General features: G+C 39.3%; 1 protein-coding gene across 6 annotated transcripts in view; it reads right to left on the bottom strand.

Annotated features, from left to right (window-relative positions):
- The window catches only part of NUP93 (nucleoporin 93), a 113,496-nt gene that overhangs the window by 58,554 nt on the left and 31,819 nt on the right, over window positions 1-23,123 (bottom strand). The window contains exon 1 of one of the 6 annotated variants that reach the window (XM_032283936.1): window positions 4,419-5,053. The exons of 3 other annotated variants lie outside the window; for them this stretch is intronic. Coding sequence is in view for 1 of the 3 variants with exons in the window: in XM_032283935.1 (XP_032139826.1) it covers window positions 3,050-3,079 (30 nt within the window). In the remaining 2 variants the exon portion in view is untranslated. Of the gene's footprint in view, window positions 1-2,749; window positions 3,693-4,418; window positions 5,054-23,123 lie in introns of those variants that run through there. 2 more of the 6 variants (XM_032283935.1, XM_032283937.1) reach the window with 2 other exon arrangements.

Raw genomic sequence — 23,123 nt, 5'->3', positions numbered from 1 at the left:
GTGTGTGTTCGTAAATGCTTATCATCTTCAACACAGGCCCAGGAAGATTCCTAACACAGCTTAGTAAGTAATTTCTGACACAGCTGAAAAGGAACATCTCTGTGACTTAGGTTGCTAAGGCAAAGACAAGACAGACTTTGCTGAAAGCTCAATCCATTAGATCAATCAGTCACCAGCAAGCTGGCAAAGAGAAAGAAATGGAGTCAGACGTAGACAGAGGCACAGCACAGCACAGATTAGGAGTCAGGTGGTCCAGATTTAGGGCAAAATTGACTGCTTTCCAGATGTATGACCTTGAAAAAGTTATTTAACCGCAGTTAAGCCTTACTTTACTTAACTATAACATGAGCTGATTGCACTGAACTCTAAAGCCAGCACCAGAACTCCAACTCCATGAGAGGTAGGAACAGGTGAGAAATCAGCACTGTCATTACCAGTATGACTATTGTTCACTTGCAAAATAATCCATACCCTGAACCACAAAAGAAAGAAAACAAGCTTTGTTTTTAAAGGTGGCCAACATATATATTTTATATATAAAATAACCAAAACCCACAAAGAGCTAGAATGAAAACCAGAGACAAATAACATAGTTTCATAGAAATGCTAGCTTCACCTCACTATAAAGCAGCACACTGTCCTTTGTTTTCTAAAAATTCACCCTATATTGGAAGGAGTAAATTTCTACACTAAAAAAGGAAAAGAAAGCATAAGGCAAGGCATTTCAGAAGTACTAATACAAAATACTTTAAATTTTATTTTAACCATATTTGCCATCAATTTCTTAAAAGCAACATTTGAAGCCATCTACATATAAGTGCTAATTAAATCTTTACTTCAGGAAAATCTCAATATTTTAATCTTCTAACAACAAAAAGTAGATGTAAACAGGCAAGGCAGTGTTCCTAAAGGTGTCTTCAAACTTAATTGAAAGAAAATAATCGTGCGGTCCACCCTTTATCACAGCGTTCCTGGTGACGCCATTTTACTCCTTCCTCTCTGCCATCTTAGTGCCACGGAATGTTTCCTCGCGAGCTGGCTGACATGCTTGCTTATCCACATTATGGTGCTGCCAGAACAGTCAAAGGTTTGATATGAATACATTTTTTGTTGCAAAAAGAACCAATCCCTGATTCTTCACTATCAGCCTGGCTAAAATTTCATGAGAAAGCTGAAGAGTTTTCAGATTGAAGAGATTCAGGAATCCCCTACAAGTACCAGAAAGGAGAGCCTCTTCCGAGCTGTCAAACTTGAGTAGACCATGGTGGAGGCAAAGAAAATAGGAAGAAACTGGGTCTTCGGTACCTCTCCCAGAGTACTTAATACCTAGCTTTATTATAAACCCAACAAAAGAAAAAACACCAGGATCTTCTACCAAGTTTTACTGTAAAAATTTCAAAGGGAGGCTTTGTGAACCCCCCATGTCATGCAACTAAACATTTTATGCAAGCAAATCTGCAGTTAAAATGGAGTTCTAATTTGCTGACCTAAAACTCTTGCATTTCAAGGTGCAAGCCTCATAAGAACCAAGGGAAAAGGATCCCTTTGCATTCTACCGTATATATAAACATGTTAAATGCTGTCCCCAGAATTAAAAAATTATGCGGAGATCTAGGCTTATTCTGTAAGTTAATATTTTGTGTCACAGATATATGGATTTTGTAGGATTCTAACCAGGGTTTACAACTGAACCTTTCTATGTCAATGAAAAGGCTGATGTAAAGAAAATCATTTTTCTCTAGTTTCCAACATCTATTAATTAGAGAAGACAGCACTGAGAAACTAGAATGAACAGGAGCTAGTGCAACAAGAGCTAGAAGAACAGCTGGTTTTATAAATTTGGTATCAAGTTAAAAGGACTCTCAGATGCCCAGTTCTGTGGGTATCTGAGATTCAACTCCTGAAACAGCTAATAAAGCATGTTGAGCAAATTCTTCATGGTAAAGTGTACTATAAAATACACTCACTATAAATTCTTCAGGGTTTAAAAGATAAAAATTCTTCAGCCTTTAAAAGAAACATAAATCAAAGTTAAAATCCACTTGTTTCCTCTTAGTAACAGTATGAAGGAACAAAGAAATAAGCCGGGTCAAATCCAATTAATTTTAAGAATCAAAATTTATAAGCTTACAATTACAAACAAGAGTTTTACACAAGCAGCTTTGAAGTCACAACTATTAATTAAGTAGAAGGCACTAAAAATTATCTCCATGAGAGTGAAAGCCTCAATCTATTGATCTTTGAAAACAAAAATCTTGTTTTGTCAGAACATTTTTTCCTTGTGTATTTTGATCAGCAATTATAGGTCATTAACCTGGGAGCATTCTCATAAAACACAAGAGCAAAAATAAGACACTAAAATCCAGCAATTCTTTTCAAGGATGGAAAACACACTGCTTTTAAAAGACAGTGAAAAGAAACCTGAACTCTTTTAAATTTACCATATTCAGATTTCTTTTTTCTCTCAAGTGTCATTTCCATTCCTGACTAGTGATAAATTCATACTTCTCATTAACTTAAATTACTGATGAATAATTAAAATCGTGCTAAAATTACTCATAAAACCTATATTTCAAGTATACATATAACACCTGGTTTTTGAGAAATACATAAAAAAAAAAAAACCAGATCCAAGAACCTGTGTTACACTTTTCACATTTGCAGCATTCATTTAAAAGTCTATTTTGCACATCCAACCGAATGCAAATTTTCACCCTTTCCCCGCTATATGAGTACAAGAAATACTTACTGTAGACAAAAGAATTCCATTTTCTTTCTGGGAATATTCTCCACCTTCCTAAAGAACTCTTCTATACAATGTGCAAATTCATTTTCTTAGTTTTACAGTAACAAAGCTCCTGTGCCATAGAATCTAATATAAATGAAATGGCCTTGCAGCTGCCTTCAGAATCCAGCTCACCTCGACCATGATACAGCTAATTGTTAAAAATGGTGGCTGAGACATTTTCCATACATTAAATTAAGGAGCTCTGATGAAGGCGCTGGCATCCACCCACTTCAGACAAAGGAAAATAATTTGCAACTGTACCAAGGCATGGGTAATTGAGTCATCTCCCATACAGGGTCAGTGTTAGAGGTTTCCTCCATCTTTACAAAATGCAAACCACATCTCATTGTCTCATCTCAGAAATCGATTCTTTGCAATGCTGCACTGGGTCAGAGTTTCAAAGGAATCTTAGTCATGGGTAAATCCAGAACTCCAATGCCAAGAGGAACTGAATTCTCACAGTTCCTCTCCCTCTGCTGAGCAGCTCTCCTCTATTCCCCAACTGACAGCTCCTCAAGTCTTCCTATTGTTAAGAGTAAAGAAAGTCCCACACCTCCAAAGGGAAATAAACCCCTCAACTAGGGTGAACAATTTCCAAGTACATGCTTCAGAAAGAGGTCCAGACCCCACAGGTCCCACAATACAAACACAATCCTTAGGATAAAAAGCCATATGCATCATCATATTTTGTTGTTGTTGCTTTTAAGGGAAGACAACAAACAAGCTGTTTTTTAATGCCAAAATAAATGTATTGTATCTTTGATATTAATCAAGGTATAAAAAGTATTATAGGCAACATTTATAATTTTATCACCCTCCAGATAATGCTTACGTGACTTAGGAAGTTTTATTTCACTTACGCAAATCATATTCTCTATGCCAAAAATCTGAAATATACTTAAAGGACTCCTATCATATCTTTTGAGGCTGAATTTAAGAAATAAAAAAGAATCATCTCAATTTACATTGCCAATATTTAGTAAATACTTAGGAATTCTCATCTTTGGTGTTACTATTTAATTCTCATTTCAAGCCTTATGCTAAAACATTTTCCATGAGATAGTTCAAAACGTCTTTAATAGTACTTTTCCCCAATCACCAAATATAAAGCACTGAATTCCTAAAGAATCCTATACACACATACATTCATTCTCTCTCTCTCTCTCTCTCTCTCTCTCTCTCTCTTTATATATATATCCTACGATCCCAAAGAAGGGTCTGGTTTTAGCAAAGGAAATAAATTCTATTTTCATAGTCCACCTCACACAAGAATTCTGCACTTCACATGTATCCCCTTTAAAAATCCTAAAGAAAGACCATACTACCTGCTACTTAAAGAAGTTGTTCACAAAAATCCCAAATAACCAACTATTTAAATCTTTAAGCAAATGCTGCCCCACCCAATAGATTTCTAAAAGAAAAATATTAGAATGGCAAGACACAAATCTGAACAATTCTCCAAAGAATCAAGTACTTTTTCTATCAAATGAGTTAACTGCTTCCAAATTTATCTCAAATTTTCAAACAAACCAAGACCTTGTCTTTCAGAGGCACTGCAACAACATGCTGTCACTCTACTTAACCAGGGTGCATTTGTCTTAATTTCTTCACAAAACACAGGCAATCCTACCTGCAGCTCTTAAATTTAAAGAGTTACAGAATGGTCGATGCTGTCGGTCACTGCAGCTCTTCCATACCTTCTTATTTGAGATGAGCTCTGTCGGAACCAGTGCTCAAGTTTTTCCCACCCCAAACTGCCTGAATTGAGGGATGGGGGTGGGGAGAAGGACAGAGAGAGAGAAGAAAAAAAGAGAGAAAGAAGAAAAAGAAAAAGAACAACCCCTCTGCAAGTGCTGATGTGACTGAAGCACTCAAGAGTCAAATTAAACAATGAGAATGCAGGGTCCCTTTAAAAAGGGTACACTGCAGCCCCCAGAGCATTCGTTGTGCTCTACACAAATTCAGAGAAGTCAGCCATCAGTTTGAAAGCACAAACTGATGGGAGTAACAGTTTATAGGTTACAGAAGGGTATTTTATTGTTAACGGACTGTACCAAGTTAAGATTTAAGAGGGGGAGAGACAACATGTAGGCAAGGAATGCTATGATACTTTTTCCCCCCAACCCAAACCACTGCAATTACTCTGATGTGAATTTTTGATGACTTCCGACATCTTGCATGGTTAATAATCGCTTCAGCTGTCATGTTTGGTTAATGTGGAAAATGCATTTGCTGCATTGTGATGCAGTGCTGTGGCCACAGATTGTAACACCAGTTGTGAAGCTGGTCCCTTAACTGAGCAGCAGGAATTTGCACATGCCATGATACTAAAATAAATGGTAGTTAAAAGATTTTATACAGCAGCAGACAGATTCTGCCATTTTAGTCTACAGTAAGTGTAGATGCAACATACAGAAGCATCTCGGATCACTGTGCCCTTGTCAATTGTACTGTCCTTCAAGCAGAACAGTAAATTCGCCATCTTAAATGTTTGGCCTCTTAGTAGTTAAAAGATTTTGATACTGCTTAAATAACTATTCAGATTAATTATAGCTTTGAAAAGAACAGAGGTTATTTGCATTTCAGGAATATACAGCCAATGAAACTGTCACTGACACAGGAAAATGCAGACCTTTTATTAACATATGCTCAGCTCAACTGTCACTTCTTTGTACAACATTTAGGGGAAAATATATGATGTGTAAGTAATGAATATTCCCATTTTACTGCAATGATTTTTAAAAGTGCTCCTCAGGAACGGATTTTTTCCCCCATTTTTTAACATATAGCCTGAAAATTATAGACTGCATTAAAATATTAACGTTTTTCACTGTCAAAAAAGAAAATTCAGTGCAGCAAACAACTGTACAATTACAGGAAAGCTTGTAAAAAAGCAAAGATAAAACCACACTAAGACCAAAGCACCAGATGATTAAAGTCAGGCTGGTGAGGTGATGGGCCATCATCATGGTACAGGCTGCAAAAGAAAAACAGAGAGAACCATTCTCTCCTTAAAAACAAAAACCACAAACCCTAAGATTGGAATCTGTTGGTTGCAAAACCAACACCTATACTGCGAAACCTGAAAGACACATAATATTTGCCAATTTCATGATGTATCTTTACATAAATATTAACTTGGCTATTTAACATACAGAATTTGGCTACTGATGGTTCTTACTTATCTACCATTATCATTTTTGTATTTTAAGAAGCAAATCCAACTTACATTGTTCCTTTAAAAGAACAAATATAATTAACTTATTTCTTACATCAGAACTTTTGCCAATTAAATGAATACCCAGAGAGAGATGTTTCAGACATTTCTGCCTTACAAAAACAAACAAAAAACCCCCAACTAAACTAAAGAGAATGAACAGAGAACACATTGGTGTCTGAACAGTGAATAACAATGAAAGAACTTATGTTACTAGCATAAAAATCAACTCATGATTTCCTTTGTTTTATTCATTGTGATAACACCAAATGCATAATTTGGAGGTGCATGTGTTAACAAGCACTGTAAAGCTGAAGAGCTTTCTAGTTTTCTTACCCTAACTTAAAATTAACTGTACCAACAGTGCTATTCGGTGCCACAGCAGATGTCACAGTAGTTGTAGCTAATGTTCAACAATCAAGCTTTTTTTGTTCCAGACCCAATACAAGGTACCACTAACAGCTCAGAAACTGCACAAGGAGGGAGGGAGAAACCTATGTGTTGGGGGTTGCTTTGAAATTAACCAGGTTCAGCTTATGCTCCAATTACTGAACAAAAGACAATCCTGGGAGACCTCTCTGAACCAGTGCAAGAAGCAAACTCTTTTGTTTCTGATCAAATAAATACTGTACTGAAGCATGGTGGATATACAGCAATAGAAGTCTCTGCCTGGGGATGAAAAGAACCCAAAAACCCAAGTGTGGTTAAAGTCAAACTATTTCACGGATGTAAAATCTGTTCCCAAGGGATACATCTAAGGTTCACTACGGGGGAGTAAGAAAACCCTTTATTTACTGCAAAAAACCTCACCGGGTCACTGTTAAGACATTTTTCCTCTTTAATGCTGCCAACAAGTAAATAAAGAGGGTATTTCTTTATGCTAAAATAAATCCTAAATCGGCTCAGCCCCTTTTTCCTCCATCTACATGTATCCCAAGGAAACTAGATGAGTGGCTGGCTTGGAGGGGCAAGATATGCTGGCTGCAAAGGACCTCAGAGTAGAAGTGTTAACTAACCTGCCTTCAGACCCCAGATGCCTGAATAGGTAAGGAGGTCCTAAAAAAGAAATGCTACCAAGAAGCCACCTTACAAAGAAGGTGCTTCTCTACTTGTCACTGACTGAACATAAAGTGATCTATTTATTCCTAAATGTCTATTTGGTGTTCATTGTTTAATTTTGTATTTTGGCTTTATATAATCCTAGTCACTAAAAACTAAAGCAAAAAGACAAGGGCAGGAAACTAACAGGTCCAGCATTTATTAATATAAAGGATGAAAGTGGGCTCCCTTACACAAATATAGAGATTACAGTCTTGAAAAGGGAGCTACTGAACTTGTAGTTCAAGCAAAACTGTAATAACTGCCAGGTAAAATAACATTCAAGTGAACAACTGTAGAGCTCTACAGTACAGTGACCATATACAGGACTTAGAAGCAAACTTTTACAGATATCTAGTGGGCTCTGTTCTGTCTTCTGCCAGGTTCACCAGGTTGCTTGGAAGATCAAGTAATATTACTGGTGGGTAAGTGGTTTTAAGAGTAAAGAAGGAAGCCAGGGGAGGCTGGGTGATAACTCCCCCATCGCCAAACTCCCAGCTTTCTGAGACAAAGCTGAGATAGCTAGGTCCCTGCTCCCTTTCCAGCCCACCAGCACCAACCTCTTCCTGGCTTCTTCTCGCGGAGACCTTGGCCCTTTGCTTCCTGCTAAATGTTTCTCCTATTACATATTCAGTTTTACTGCCACAACTCTTCTCTCTAAGCCTGTGGCTCTCAAAAATTCTGTATGGAGCTGTTTTCTAAGCAATTTTCTTACTCTGTCTCCAAATGCTTCAGGAGCATTTCCACAGTGATAGCTTACCAGAACATCAGAAACAGAAATGAAATCTCAACTCTCAATCTAGTTAATCTTCCCAATTCCTTAGCTTCAATAAAAAGCACCCATCTTTCTCCTTGCCCCAAACCTCACATAATTTCTGAACATCCTTCTTAATCCCGTCAGGCACCATGTGTGACAGACGTTTTAATTCCAAACATCTCTCACACATCTTTTTCCTGTTTTCTCAGCTACCACACTGGTCTGGCTGTTACCACCTCACAGCTAGATTACTCCAATTGCCTCTGAATGTCTTCTAGCAGCTATCCTTCCACTGGCTAAACCAACTTTCATAAGCAATGCCATGCCCTCACTCCTTTCTTCTCAACATTTACCTGCTCCAAAACTTTCAACACCTACCACCTACATTCCACTGCCTGGCAGTCACTCTTTCCATGTTTGACGGCCCCTCCCTGACAGATTTTACTTCTCGGCACATAACGTCTGTTTCTTACCTCCCTGACTTTGGTCAGGTTATTATGCTTCATTCACTTCCTGCAAGCTAAACCCATTTCATTTTTCAAGGCCCATCTGTTCCAGGGAGTCTTTCCCAACTAGCCCAGAATTCACTAATTATTACCCACTTCCACTCCTCTCAACTCCCACAGCATTTAGAATCCTATGTTACTTTCTGTCTGGCTGTCACTTTACACAGCTTGGACAGTTTGATCTTGCAGGAATGTCAGCACTAGCTCTCCATGCAGAAGACAAGCTTCCAGAGGGCAGTATCCAGAATTTCTATTTATTTGAATCATCTTCACAGTTGCTGTCCTTAAATGGGCACTCAACAAAACCACTTCTTAAATTTTTTTTTTTTTTTTTTTTGAGGGAATTTCACTCTTGTTGCCCAGGCTGGAGTGCAACAGTGGAATCTAAGCTCACCACAACCACTGCCTTGCGGGTTCAAGCGATTCTTCTGCCTCAGCCTCCCGAGCAGCTGGAATTACAGGCATACACCACAATGCCCAGCGACTTTTTTTGTATTTTTAGTAGACAGGGTTTCTCCATGTTGGTCAGGATGGTCTTGAACTCCCAACCAAAGGTGATCCACCCGCCTCGGCCTCCCAAAGTGCTGGGGTTACAGACTTGAGCCACCGTGCCTGGCCCACTTCTTAATTTTTATTAGTGTCTACCAAGTCCTGCCCAGGTAGATGGAGGCAGTTATACTTAAAGGAGAAATGAATATTACTTTTGTTTGTTCTTTCAAATCTTTTCAGCTCCCTGAGATAATTCCAGCCTTAGGCAATAAGATGCTGAGATGATTCTTGGCCAATGTGCCAAGGCACTAAACTCTTCTTTGTGCCTAAGCATCATTACTGACAGTATTCAATTCCCAAAGCTGGCTTCCTTGTTATATGCAACTAGAGCCAAGGAGGTTCGGGGAAAATGAGACCGCCTGACCCAAAGTCAGTGGTATGGCATTCACAGCTCATCTGTCCTTACTAATAAGCTGAGAATGAGAAATCCGTTAATTTATCACAGACATTTCATCCTGAATATTATTTTAAGTGAGGAACACCAGATTTAGGCAGTCAATAAAAAAAGAGATTTCTGCCCAGCCTTATTTAGCAATAAAACAAATTAGAGTTCATTCTCTCTTGCTGATATACAAACTAATCTGCCAGGGGTCAAGAAACAACTGGGAAAAGTAAGCTTTCTGGGCTAATAAGTTCCTGCTGCCCCAGAGTAGGGGTTCTGCCTTTGATATGACAATAAACCAAAAGGGTGAGAACAGGGTTTATAGGTGGGCCAGATACAAAACGCACCTAGGTGAAAGAAATTTCAGAGGTAAGATTTCTATTTTAAATGTGTTTTCAAGAAGTAGTTCCCCAGTAAAAGCAATTACTAATGGGAGGAGGCTAAAATGGGAAGAGGAAGTATGCTCCTCAATATTCCTCCAGGGTAAAGTTCACTGCAGCTTTAAGCAGCCTCCCAGATTTCTGAAAATCAAAATGGGAAAAGCTCTTTTCCCATCAGTCTGTCTCTGTCACTCACACACATTTTCTCTCTCTCTCTTTTCCTAACAGTCTGTCTCTCTGTCTCTTCTCTCTCTCTCTCTCTCTCTCCCCCCTCACTCTCTTTCTCTCTCTCTCTCAGCATCTATTAAGCCTTAGTATTCAGACAGAGGGAACAAATGATACTTTCAGCAAGAACTGGTAGAATGTGAAGAAATTCTACTACAGTAAAAGAAAATTAAAAAATAAAAAAGAAATAATAAAGTATATGTTAGTCGGATTCATAGCCCAAAATTTCAGGCACAGAGAGACCCAAAGTCAGGTTCTGGCCCAGGTCCCGGCTTTGGGCCCAAGACCTGGCTTTCTTGTTTCCTTTCAGAGAGAGCTGCTGGCACAGCATTATGGGACACGTACTAAGAAAAACTGCATGGGTGCCTGCTAGAGCCCCAGATTTCATGGAATTTTAAGTCATTACATGGGGGCTAGCAGTGGTTGCACAAGAACGGCTTCTAGCTTGTTAATTCTTGTTACCAATGTAATTTTCACAACAGATGTATTTCCTGCCAGGTTGATTGTAAACAGAATTCTTTTAAACAAATTCTATTTTAAATTCAGCAGGGAAGCTGCTATTTGAAGGAATACCAAAGCTGAACACTGTCCCAAGATTTTTTTTACAAATCCAGATATTCAGATTTGGAATTGCTTATTAAAAGCAGAGTCCATCATAATTTTACTATTATGTTAGAGAAAAGACACTAAAACCTTAATTTTTATGTATTTTTTACACATACATTTTTCATTATTTGTGCTACTATCTGGAAAACAGTGATATGGCCAGATACTGATAAGAAAAACACAAAATAAGACTCCTCAACAGAAAGAAAAGGATTATAAAAATTATCCAACCCTCAACTGTTTAAACAAGGTAAAAACAACTGTATTTATTTCATTTTCAGGTCAGAATTTCACTCACTGACATAAACAAAATGTTGCTGTCTGAAAGTTTTCTACAAAAAAAACTTAAAGGCAAAATTCTATTGTCATCAATCCCTATTATAAAATTGAAAATAATATTCCTCAAAGCAATAAAAAAAAAAAATCGGGCACCAAGAAATAGAAGTATATTCAAAGATGTAAACCTTAGGAAAAAAATAACTATAACCAAAGTAAAAATTATGAGAAACAACAGTAAAATGAATTTGAAATAGAAACTACAGTGATGACTTGTGGGATAATGATCCAACATGAAGGGTGCCCACAGGGGGCCCCCTGCCTTTCTTCACCCCTACTTCAGGTCAGGATAGACGACCATGGCAGGGAGGGGTAGCCTTGTCTAGGCCCCAGAGACTTAGGGGGCCCTATAAAATACTGAGTTGGGCTTTCATCCCTGTACCTGTGCCCTCCTTATCTTAAAATAGGGCCACAGGGGTCTGCAATTCTAGATTTTTTTTTTTAATAGGCTGATTTTAAAATCAGCTTTCCTCACACTGTTCTCTCCAACAGCCTTCTAGCAGGATCGTGCAGATGGTTTTAAAAACAATGGTCCAGTTTTATTAATATGCTTAACCCTAAGCCCTCCAGCAAACTACTAAGGAAACCAAAACGTTTCCAGTTCTACTATTTTGCCATCTCACACCCTTAAGAGGATACTGGAGCATTTTAAGTAGCCAGATTCCCTCGGAAAAACCTACAACACTGAAACTGTAATAAGAATGGGGACTATATTGTATCCACTTAAAAGTGCTTAACATAGCATCATGCACAGAATAAGGGCTCAACATGACTGATTAATCTACAAATTGCTGAGTATTATTATTCAGAAATTCTAGAAACGTCTATATAACTCTAGACTCTCATCAGACTTTTCCAACTGCAGTGTTTCTTGGCAAACTATCATTTAGAATTTAATCTGGTGAAGTGTTCCTATGAAGCTACCTACACATTATCAGAACTTAATCTGGGCCAGGCTCGGTGGCTCACGCCTATAATCCCTGCATTTTAGGAGGCCAAGGCAGGTGGACTGCTTGAGCTCAGGAGTTTGAGACCAACCTGGGCAACCCAGTGAAACCCTGTCTCTAAAATACAAAAATTAGCCAGGTGTGGTGCATGCCTGTTGTCCTAGCTACTTGGGAGGCTGAGGTGGGAGAACTGCTTGACCCCGGGAGGTGGAAGGATTGCTGGACCCCGGGAGGTAAAAGCTGCAGTGAGCTGAGATCACACCGCTGCACTCCAGCCTAGGAAACAGAGCGAGACTCTGTCTCAAAAAAAACAACTTAATCTGGTGACTGATCGGACTACCCACATATGATTTCTAAAATCAAGCAGTGATCAAGTCCAGTGGAAAACAACTGAAGCTAGAGTCAGAACAACTGGATTCTGGGTAACCAAACAAATCATTGACCTCATGCCTCAGTTTCTTCATCTGCAAAATAAGAAAATATCACCAGACCAGGAAAAAGAAAGAATACTGCATGTATCTTCAACTGTCTATACAATGGGATTACTCTTCAAAGCCAAGAGAAGCCATTTCAAATGATTTCTAAAACACAGGCAGCACATTTTAATACATTTTTCAAATATGCAGACTGATTTAGACATTTCCAAAGAAATACTTATTCTGCTTCTCTTGCTTTCTCTCATGGCATCTGTTGTTACTAGCAGCTAAGGAAAAGTAAAATCTAATGTCATTAACAGTAAGACCCAAGATCCCTAGCACACAGTTAATGGTGGGGGTGGGGTTAGGGTGGGCGGCGTACAGAGAGAAGCAAATTAAAAGGTGAGCAAAATAAGAATGAGAGGAGCTGGGAGAAAGGCAGAGAAATCAGGTTAATGAATAAAAACAAGTCCATCTTTCATGTCTCCTGGCTCCTACTGATGGCAGACGGTGTATTTAATCTGCTGAGAGACCAGATTTAAGGCCTCCTTTTGGCATAGTCCATCCATGAATTATTAACATTTGCAGAAGCAACAGCACATCCGCACACAGCAATCAGAGAGGATAATGATGATTAACTAAGATGAGATTATTAATCCACCCACTTCCCTTTCCCATGTCTCCCTCTCTTCTTTATTCTCCTCTGGGCCCTGACTACTTTTTAGGTAGTATATTTTGAGCTATAGCCTTAATATCAGATTCAACGCCTCTATGATGAAAACAATTACAACTGACAAATTATAAGTCATAACTTTTAAAATATATATGCTTTAAACATATGTTATATTGACCACTATGTTCTTGATGAAGCAAAGATAAAAACAAAGGTAGTTATAAATTCTTTATGGACTCAAACACTTAAAAGATAAATACAATGATTTGCAGGCTACATTGTTTACAGTTTAGTGAAAATTCAGTATAAGTCCACAGGTGGACTGAGTTTAAAAGTTGGCAGAGTCACCTATAAAAGGTTTACCTACACTAGGCTTCTGTTACCACTGAATTCAGTGGATCTCAAGCTGGAATACCTGTTAAAACAGACTCTGAGTCTCACCCTCAGAGATCTGGATTCAATAGATCTGGGGGGTGCCTAAGTATCACATTTCTTAAAAGTTCCTAGGTATGCTGTGATGCTGCTGGTCTGAGTGCCACACTTTAGAATCACTGACCAAAAGATTTTCTGGTTGCCAAAGCTGTTCAGGGCAGGAGAGGAATGGAGGAGGAAATTAAATCCAACCTGAGCTAGAAAGTTAACACAAAGACAGAGATGAGATCAGTAGTAGCTCCTTCCCCTTCCTAGCCCCCAAGGAAAAGCCTAGATGCCTGAAGGGCTCTGGAATGTGTTTGTTGCTCCAAAATAAACCCCATCCCATAACACTGCCCCACCCTCAAAAAAGAAAGTAGAATGAAAAGTTAACAAATGGTAAAAAGCATATATGAGGTTGGGAGATAGATTAATTTACAACCAAAACACAAGAAGCACAACCAAATGTCTTCTTTTCCCTGGTCAGTTTCTTCCCTGTTCTCCCTTCTACTTAGATTTGGCTTTAATGTATAATCAATCCACTAATAATAAATAAGTTGTGACTCTCACCTCAAACCTCAGCTCACTAAGTACTTGTGAGGAAAAACCAATTCAAACTGTGTCTCCTCTGTCCTCACAACACAATGACAATCAACACAGAAGACTTCCTTTTGGGTTTTTATGGAGGCTTCTTTTTGTAGGCATGCCTGATTAAACCACTGACCACTGGTGATCAACTTAACCTTCAGCTCCTCTCCCCTCCCAGCAGGGTGGAGAAGGGCTGAAAGTCTCAACCTTCCTATCTTGCCTTGTTCTTTGAGGTGACCAATCTCCATTGTGAAACTACCTAGGGGCTGTCAACTATCAGTCAGCTGATGAGCACATAAAAATACATCACTTGGCCGGGCGCGGTGGCTCACGCCTGTAATCCCAGCACTTTGGGAGGCCGAGGCGGGTGGATCACGAGGTCAAGAGACCAAGACCATCCTGGTCAACATGGTGAAACCCCATCTCTACTAAGAATACAAAAAATTAACTGGGCATGGTGGCGCGTGCCTGTAATCCCAGCTACTCGGGAGGCTGAGGCAGGAGAATTGCCTGAACCCAGGAGGCGGAGGTTGCGGTGAGCCGAGATTGCGCCATTGCACTCCAGCCTGGGTAACAAGAGTGAAACTCCGTCTCAAAAAAAAAAATACATCACTTGGTGTTTCTAAGGATTTTAGGAGTTGTATGCCAGGAAACAAGGTCCAAGACCAAATACATATTTCACAATATCACGGTACATAACAGAAAACTCTTACAGGCCCGCAATACCAAGCTGAGTCAGACACTGAAAAGCAAAGGTAGAAAATTAGCAGAGGCTCCAGGCAACGCCCAAAAGTAAGGAAATGCACTTCAGGGCACATATTAAAAGAGCAGAACATGAGCAAACTGGCTAGACAAATAAAACTAAATTTCATTTCTTTGGGGTTTGCAAATGCAGAAAACACAAGTAATGAGAGCATGTAGGGCAGTGGAGAAACAAGGAAGATGCTCACCTCTGATGGACAATAAGTCCAGGCACCCACAGAGCCATCAGGCCCATTGGGCCCAGTCCCATCTCACACTCCAACTGTGCTCATTCCACAAGGAAGACAGCCTTGGTGGGTGCATACTGTCAGGCAGTGGGAGACATTCTAATAGCCGTATTTTCACAGCTAACACTTGATCAGAAAAATGAGAAAAACTTCTACCCAACCATGTTCTCTACCCTTCTTCTTCCCCCAAACCATTAAGGCATCTGGTACACTCCCATTAGCAATGGCAGCTCCTGCTGACAGGCAGTCTAAAAAGGCTGAGGCAAGGGGACAGGTGGCAGAGAAAGAGAGGAATGCAAAGGACAGAGGGAAAACAAAAATGAAAGGAGAAAAGACCAAAAAATAAAAAGAATGAAAGGGAGGTGGGGGAAGAAGGGAACAGGGAAGGTAGTAACCATGGTAAAACAGAAAGCAAAATAATAGCAAAAACTAAAACAAAACAAACCTTTCCTCCAATCTGCTCTAAAACCCCTGACATTCCTCCAGTCCACCTAAAGTTCCAAAGATGGCATTTGTTCCAGTTTGCTACTTTTCATTTGCTTGCCAGCAATGACCTACTCAGACAGCATAAAGGCAATACCGCTCCACATAAAGGAAAACAGCAGTAAACTATGTCAGCAGTAGGAACAAACATCAGTATCACTTTTTGTTCCAAAGCATATCTCAGGTGGAAAAAATGAGGCTTATCACCACTCAGTGTACAGTCCGCAGAAGCCAATCATGTCAAATTACTCTTCTAAGTAGCATTTCCATCCCTAATTTAGTTAACCAGCAAGTCTTTCATGCTGGAGGAAATAAATGGAAATGTCATTCCATACCAAACAGGTAAGAAATGGTCAGAGGAAAGACAGGGACAAAAACATTAAGAATTTCGACCAGTGGTGAAAGAACTGGCTTAGTGTCTTTGCAGAAAAGAATAATATGGCATTTACCCAACCAATCCATCACTTGATGCCTTCCTCAGCAAGTCATAAGAAAAGTAAGAATATAGGACAAGGTATAAAGAATTATTTGAGTTCAAGTTCCACCTTTTATAGTAACTAATCTATCTTAGTCTCAATTTCTTCCCCTTTTAAGTAAAGATGATGCCAGCACTCACTCAATCCATCTCATACACTGCAGTATGGAACAAGAGAAAGACAGACAAAGCCCACTGAAAAGTATTATACAAATGGAAAGATTATGATGATGTGTCCCTCAAAGTTCACAGAAAGTTCCAGGCCTGTTAACTCCCCCTAAATCTTCCAAATTAGGACAAAGTCACAGAATTTCTCAATAACCAGCCTTCCAAATGGTTTGAGGGGATAATGAAATGATATGAGTTGTTCATGAAATCAGCACATCTCTGATCCCTTTTTGTACATTAGGAAGCTTTTCCATACAGATTAAAGGAAAAGACTGTGTGTCAATTTACAGAAATTGACCAGTTTTGAGCTATGAGGGCCACTTTTATAGTTTATTCCTAACATGCACTTCATGTTCCAATTCCTCACTTCTCTATTACCAATTTTCCTTGTCATTTCAAATAGAAGATGTTTTATCATTTCAAGTGTTTGGTCTAAACAGTTCAACACTCCCCAAATGGTACCTGTTCTAACAACTTCAAGGGGAAATACAGCACTAAAGAAGTTAACTATGGAGCCATTTTCCAAATTTTCTGAATTAAGCACATCTTATTTTTGTGATTGGTGGGGGTGGAGGAATCAGTTTTCCTCCCTTAAAGCCATACCGTTCTCATTCACTCTCAAAGTCACAGATTTAATGTTTTTGTCATCTCCCTCCCTCCCTTAACTCAAGGAGTGAAAACACACCCCCTTTTCTGGTCAAAAGATGCCTAGGAGGGAAAGAAGATGGTGAAAGTTTTTTGTGACCACTGATGACTTATCCAACCACTCCCGAGCCCCTGGCCAGCTCTCTCCATAAACAGGACACTATACCAGCACTTCAGCTAGATTCTAAGTTCAACTCTGTGCCAGCAGAGTGAAACCAGGCAAACTTAACTGTCACCTACTCTTGCATACTCACTGACACCCCTTCTCCCTTCCCTGCTTAGTCTTCTCTTCCTGATTCCGTTATGTTAGTGTGTGTTTGTTTATGAAAGCCAGATAGCACAAGGAGTACCAGTTTACATAACATCAGGTGTTAATGTTCAGCTGAATGTCAATCCTCACTTTTATACTTTTAAAAGTGAATAATTCTGCTGTAGGGAAATTTGTCCTGTATTCTGGAATATACACACAAAGCTGAGGGCTTTGTCTGTGTCTTTAAAAACCAAATACACATAATACCCTTAGACAGACAAATCATATTATGCAATATAAGATTTCAACATTCCGGCGCACTGCCAGGGCTTAATGGCCAGTCAGACGCTAAGTAAGGAAATGGGTTTGCATTAAACCTACAAATAAGTCAACAATCAATAGTCCAGTATTACAGTAAAAATTTGATATGCCCTTTAAATTGCTTCTAACATCATGCTTCTAACTCAAGTGCAGCTTTAGAAGCAAAACAAAACAAAGATGATCAAGCAAGAGGCTGAACACAACCCATTTTCACAAGCAGAAAGCATTGCCATTTTGAAACTAAAAGCTGCTCCAGGATTTCACAGAAATCCTTTACAGTGTACCTGTAGGGCAGCAAACCTGAAAAATAATAGGCTGAGCTCTAGACAGTAAATTGAACTGACAGCTCAGCAAGCAGAAAACTATGGCAAAAAAGCAAGCACCTGGAGATAAACGGATGAAGCAGGTTTGGCCTTTCTGCAAAACTGAATGCCCCTCAACCACGACCTCACAACACTCTGCAAGAGTTCACATCAAGGCTGAGAAAGTATGCTCCAGCTTCTCCCTCAATCACCATTATTTTACTACTAAACTTGTGTAAACAAGAGCTATGCCTACCACATCCATTCAAAAGGTGGTATACTTTTCTCAAGCACTGTGGACTGTGTACCCTTTATTTTGTGCTAAATGAACCATCAATTACACTTCTATTTTATACTTTCACTAACTTTCCCCCTTTGAATACATCCTGAAAAAATTCACTCCTTTACTAAAACAGTCTTAGTCTGCAAATGAAATTTAAAGTCTAGGCGGCTAAGAGCACAGTAACAAACTCAAATCAACAGACTGGAGCTCCGATCTGGCATACCTAGTCTCTGTAAGCCTTAGCTTTCTCATCTGTGACATGGGGTTAACAGTAAGAATCCACCTCAGAGGGTTGCTGGGAAGATTAAATGAGGAAGCACAGAAAGTGCTTAGCACAGCATCTGAACATAATAAATGTTCAATAAACCTGGACTTTGCCTCCTTGGTGTTAGCTGGGGTAAAACAAAAGACAAGAATTTAATGTGTCTCTGGTACTGTGTTTCATTGCAATAGTGAGAAACAAGGAAGAAGGAAGGAGAGAAAAACAACTATTTAAACTTGTCAAAATATGGTTAAAGGAGCACCAGTCCACAAATGGTTTGCTCCCAGTCTGCAGCAGGTAAGTACAAAAACTGAGAATAAGGATTTAGAGATTTTTAAAGCAAACTGAGTAATTTTATATGTATCAAATCAAAAAAATAGGACTTGTATTTTGCATGTCTTTCTTTCCCAGTAATTCTTTCTGTTGTACTTTATAAAAGTATCTCTCAGTCTGAGACAAAGTGGGGAAAAAAAAAAATTGGTTTGCAAAGCACTGATTTAGTAAAAGCACCTTTTGAATGAACAACACCCAACACCATATTCCTTCAATGCTAAGACATCTGGGGCAGTTTAGGACCTCATTACAGAACTAAATGGTCCTGCAAATGCCCATAAACTTTCAAAGGTCCATCAGGCCCTGCTCATTTAGAGACTGGTCCTCCTGTTGAGAAAGATTGATGTGCACTGTGAAAATGAGAGAATCTACTAGGAAAGGAGAGAAAACTCCCAGGGAATATCACACTAGTGTATTTACCAAAATACACCTGAGCAAATCAAACATATCATATAACTTTCCATGGCTGTTTCTACCTGTCCCTAAGATAGCAACAGCATTTTAAAATAGACAATTTTTTTTAAAGAAAAGGAAAGAGTGGAGGAAACTCTCCCCCATATCCTTTTGTTCATGCCATTCAGAGAAATAAACCAGATTAGTCAGTAATTTTTAAAAAATCAGCAGGTAAATCCACACTCCCACTTACATTCTGCTGACCTAACCCTCCCTTTTGTTTTATAAATTAAACAAATAGCCTAGTCTTCATTGCAAATACGTCTTATAAGACAAGGGTTCTTTCTGAATAATTTCTTGGCAGCTGTGTCACGCCCAGCTCTGCTCAGCAGATTCTGCTGCAGTGCTTCAAGTGCTGCAGCTTTCTAGAAAACACAGGCAGGATTTTGCTGATGGCATCTTAGCCTCACAGCCACCCCACAGTGAGAGGCAAGGATTGGCCCTTCTGCCATCCAGGATAATTAAAGTGGTGCATGCACCACTGCTGATCTTATGATCACTGCAGACCGGCAGCTGTCAGAACCAAAGGTCTTAGCCCCAGCATGGCTGCCAGCAACCTGGGCTTGGGGAAGGCATTCAGCCTCTCCATATCTGAAGTGCAAGACGGAAGATGAGCATTTTTAAAGTGGAAAGATACTTTAAAATAAAGCAATTCACACTGGTTCTTAGAGCGCTGCAGCAAAAGAAAATTCTAAGTCTTAGTCTTGTCAGTAAGGGATGTTGCCCATCTTACCGCCCAGCTTCTTTTCCTGGTCCCCACCAAACAAACAAACAAAAAGAAGTAAAGGCAAGGGTCTCCTTTCTATGTAATCCTCTCCATTCTATCACAGATCATGGATTTTTAGTGAGACACTAACAACCTGGATCCCAAAGTTTTGTAACTGAGAAGCCTCACTTTGTCAACTGCCACATCAGCCTGCAGGTCTGCACAGCTTTGGATCAAACATTCCAAAACAGAAATAAGAGATCACACAGTGCTGTGGCAAGCAGATCAACGTGGCACACTGGGTAAAAGACCATCTGAGAACAACAGACTGGTCTACAGTAACACATTCAATATTTGACAAGGCTTTAACCACCATTTAAATCACAACTACTTGAGTGTCAAATAGTTCAGCAGATAAAAAGACATGCCCATTTCTGGTTCCTGCAACCAAGCAATTTATAGATGCCAGACTGAAGATATCAATCTATGTTCCTCATCTCCAGAGTGCTGGGGCATCAGTGGATATCGGCAGGTTAAGAGATAGCTGGTGAAGGAGGAAGGGGACGACTCAACTCCAGTTCAAAGGCACCAGAGCCTGGCCAATACCTGAAGTCTTCTATTAAAATGTTGGATAAATATTTTAGCCACAGGGCTTGTTCCAAAATACTCTTAGAGAACCATTCCAAGTTCTTTCTTCTTTAAGTTGGTAATTGATATTCTCTTGCTCACTACAGGATATAAGAAACCTCCGAGAAGACAAAAAAGCCTGTCATTTCCTGCTCGTTCAGAATGCACTCAGCATCCATTTACTTGCCTGTTCTGAAAGCCTTGCATTCAGGACTAAGTGTGAATGGATAAATAAAAAGGCTGAAATCTTATATCCATGGCTCACATAAAAGCAGTTTTCCACATTTTCCCCAGAACCATTTTTATTCCAAAGTTACCATTTTTAATTCCATTCACAGAATACTTTAATGTAATTGCATACTTTGCCACCAGACCACAATGCCTACCTTTTCCCTTATCACAGACAGGCAGTAAAATTAAATCATTTCAATTTCTTACCACTGTAATCAGCATTAGGCTACCTAATTATAAACACGAAACAGGATGGCACATTAGCCTGCCTCTGTGAAGACACTTTTTTTTAACAGGTTTACTGATTTTTACCAGCTCTAAGATTTATACTGGGTCAGGGTTTAATGACGAGGAACAGCAAATATGTTATTAAGTGGTATGATATAGACACCGCTGTGTTCACACAGGGGACAAAGCTTGGTACCACTTATTGTCCCTGAACCAGAACAGGGCACAGTAAGATGTAATGTCTTTTCTACACGCAATTCAGTCACTACACCCAAATCTTGGCCTAAAATGCACCCAGTGTTCCAAGAAAGGATTTCTCTCCAACTAACAGACTTTGGATCTGGTGATAATCAGATTCATCACTCCTAGTGAGCCCAGGAGCATTAACTATAGGTTGTTTTAAGTACAGGATGGGCAGCTGTCATAAGCTGAGAAAGAGCAAGATTCAAATATCAGTTAAATCCCTCTAAAAACTCTAAAGAAAGGTTATCATGAACATCTTGTTCATTCTCTTAGGGGCAAGAGGAATATAACAAAGAAGATCAATAAATGCAAATGCTTAACTAAAAGCCCTCACACCATTAGATTCCATGGAATAGTCTCTTATATTTTTATATTACGTGAAAATATTTAGGGAGCAAACTCTTACTCCTTCAGGGTCCACAGCTCATCAGTTCAAAACCATCCAATTTGGGCCAGATCACCATTTTGTGCAAAAGAGCCTACTCAGGCATATTTATAACAGAAATAAGATGGAAGATACTTAAAGCATTTCTCAGAATTGTTACACAAATTATCAGTATGCAAACAGATGCAACTCTTATGAATTTCATCTCTTCCTTAGATTTGCTAAATCAAGTCTGGTAATAACACCTTTCTTCGGTAAACATGCTTAGCAGTTTCAGTTTCAGGAACAGATGAAAATGACAACTGCATTTCTTGCAAAGTAGTCTCAGAATTAAGATACTGTTTACCCATTCAGACTGTACTTTCCCTCAACTGATTCAAGCTAAGGAAATTTTACTGCACTTTTTCTTCAATATTAATATTTTGTCAGTAATTCCTGAAGAGCTGCTATTAGCATACTAATCATTCTAGACAAGTCTGACCTTCTTTCCAACAAACTGCCACAGGATTTCTGCAACCTGTTCCCAACCAACAACTTGCCAGTACTACAAACACCCAATTAGTGAGCAACTACTTTTCCTCTTTGGCGTTATATATAGCTGCGTTTAAGGAACAGAAGATAGAAACCTAAAAGATAGACTATAAAAATAACTTAGGTGATAAGGGGTTACAACACTATTGATTCATTTTTTAGTTTTATTTATTTTTTGAGACAGACTCTTTGTCAGCCAGGATACCATCTTGGCTCACCACAACCTCTGCCTCCTGGGTTCAAGCAATCTCCTGTCTTAACCTCCTGAGTAGCTGGGATTACAGGCGTGCGCCAACACATCCAGCTAATTTTTGTATTTTTAGTAGAGATGGGTTTTACCATGTTGACCAAGCTGATCCTGAACGCCTGACCTCAAGTAATCTGCCTGCCTCGGCCTCCCAAAGTGCTGGGATTACAGGTATGGGCCACGGCACCCGGCCATTGATTCATTTTTATACTTACCAAAGCCATTTAGTTTCTTCTTACTATTTAAAAGACAAACTAAAAGTGGTTTGTGCATATTCTACATTTCCAAGGACAGAAAAAGGAAGAAACTAATGAATATGTTACAGTGTGGCAAGCAAAACAAGTTTTTAAGAGTCAATTATTATCACACCTTTAGTCTTACACGTGATAGATCAGTTTCCCTGACTCTAATTTTCTTACGGTTATTTTATCCTGTTTATCACTTCTTTTTCTCTTTACTCATATAGGACAGATTTCCATCTGGAGATTTAGGCAGATTATGAAGACCTTCAGAACAGAGTCTTTTTTTTTTTTTTTTGGTAGAAGGGGCTGAATTTTCACTTATCTAAGATTAGAATTGGCTGCTAAGTCAATTCCAACAACATAATCTAGATTTCTATTTACTTTGTAAGGGAACATTCAGAAAGTTTTGTCTTTTCCTAAGCAGGGAAGCCAATACACTATATTTGGAGGCTGTGGGGAAGACAGATCTATTAAGACTATGGAAGAGATGACAACTAAGGAAAGCGTTAGGGTCTTAGACTGAAATAAGGGCTTGGATGTTCCAAGACAAGTGAAGGGAGTGAGCAAAGATATAAGTTATAAAAGAAAAAAGAGGCTGGGCACAGTGGCTCACACCTGTAATCCTAGGACTTTGGGAGGCCAAGGCGGGCAGATTACGAGATCAGGAGTTTGAGAACAATCTCACCAACATGAAGAAACCTCATCTCTACTACAAATACAAAAATTAGCCAGGTGTGGTGTCACACACCTGTAATCCCAGCTACTCAGGAGGTTGAGGCAGGAGAATTGCTTGAACCTGGGAGGCGGAGGTTGCAGTGAGCCGAGATTATGCCACTGCAC

Source organism: Sapajus apella, unplaced genomic scaffold (genome assembly GCF_009761245.1).
Source record: "Sapajus apella isolate SASKATOON/1434 unplaced genomic scaffold, GSC_monkey_1.0 scaffold15, whole genome shotgun sequence".
Taxonomy (NCBI): domain Eukaryota; kingdom Metazoa; phylum Chordata; class Mammalia; order Primates; family Cebidae; genus Sapajus; species Sapajus apella.
The sequence above is the reverse complement of the archived record's forward strand: the minus strand, read 5'-3'. Positions and strand labels throughout refer to the sequence as shown.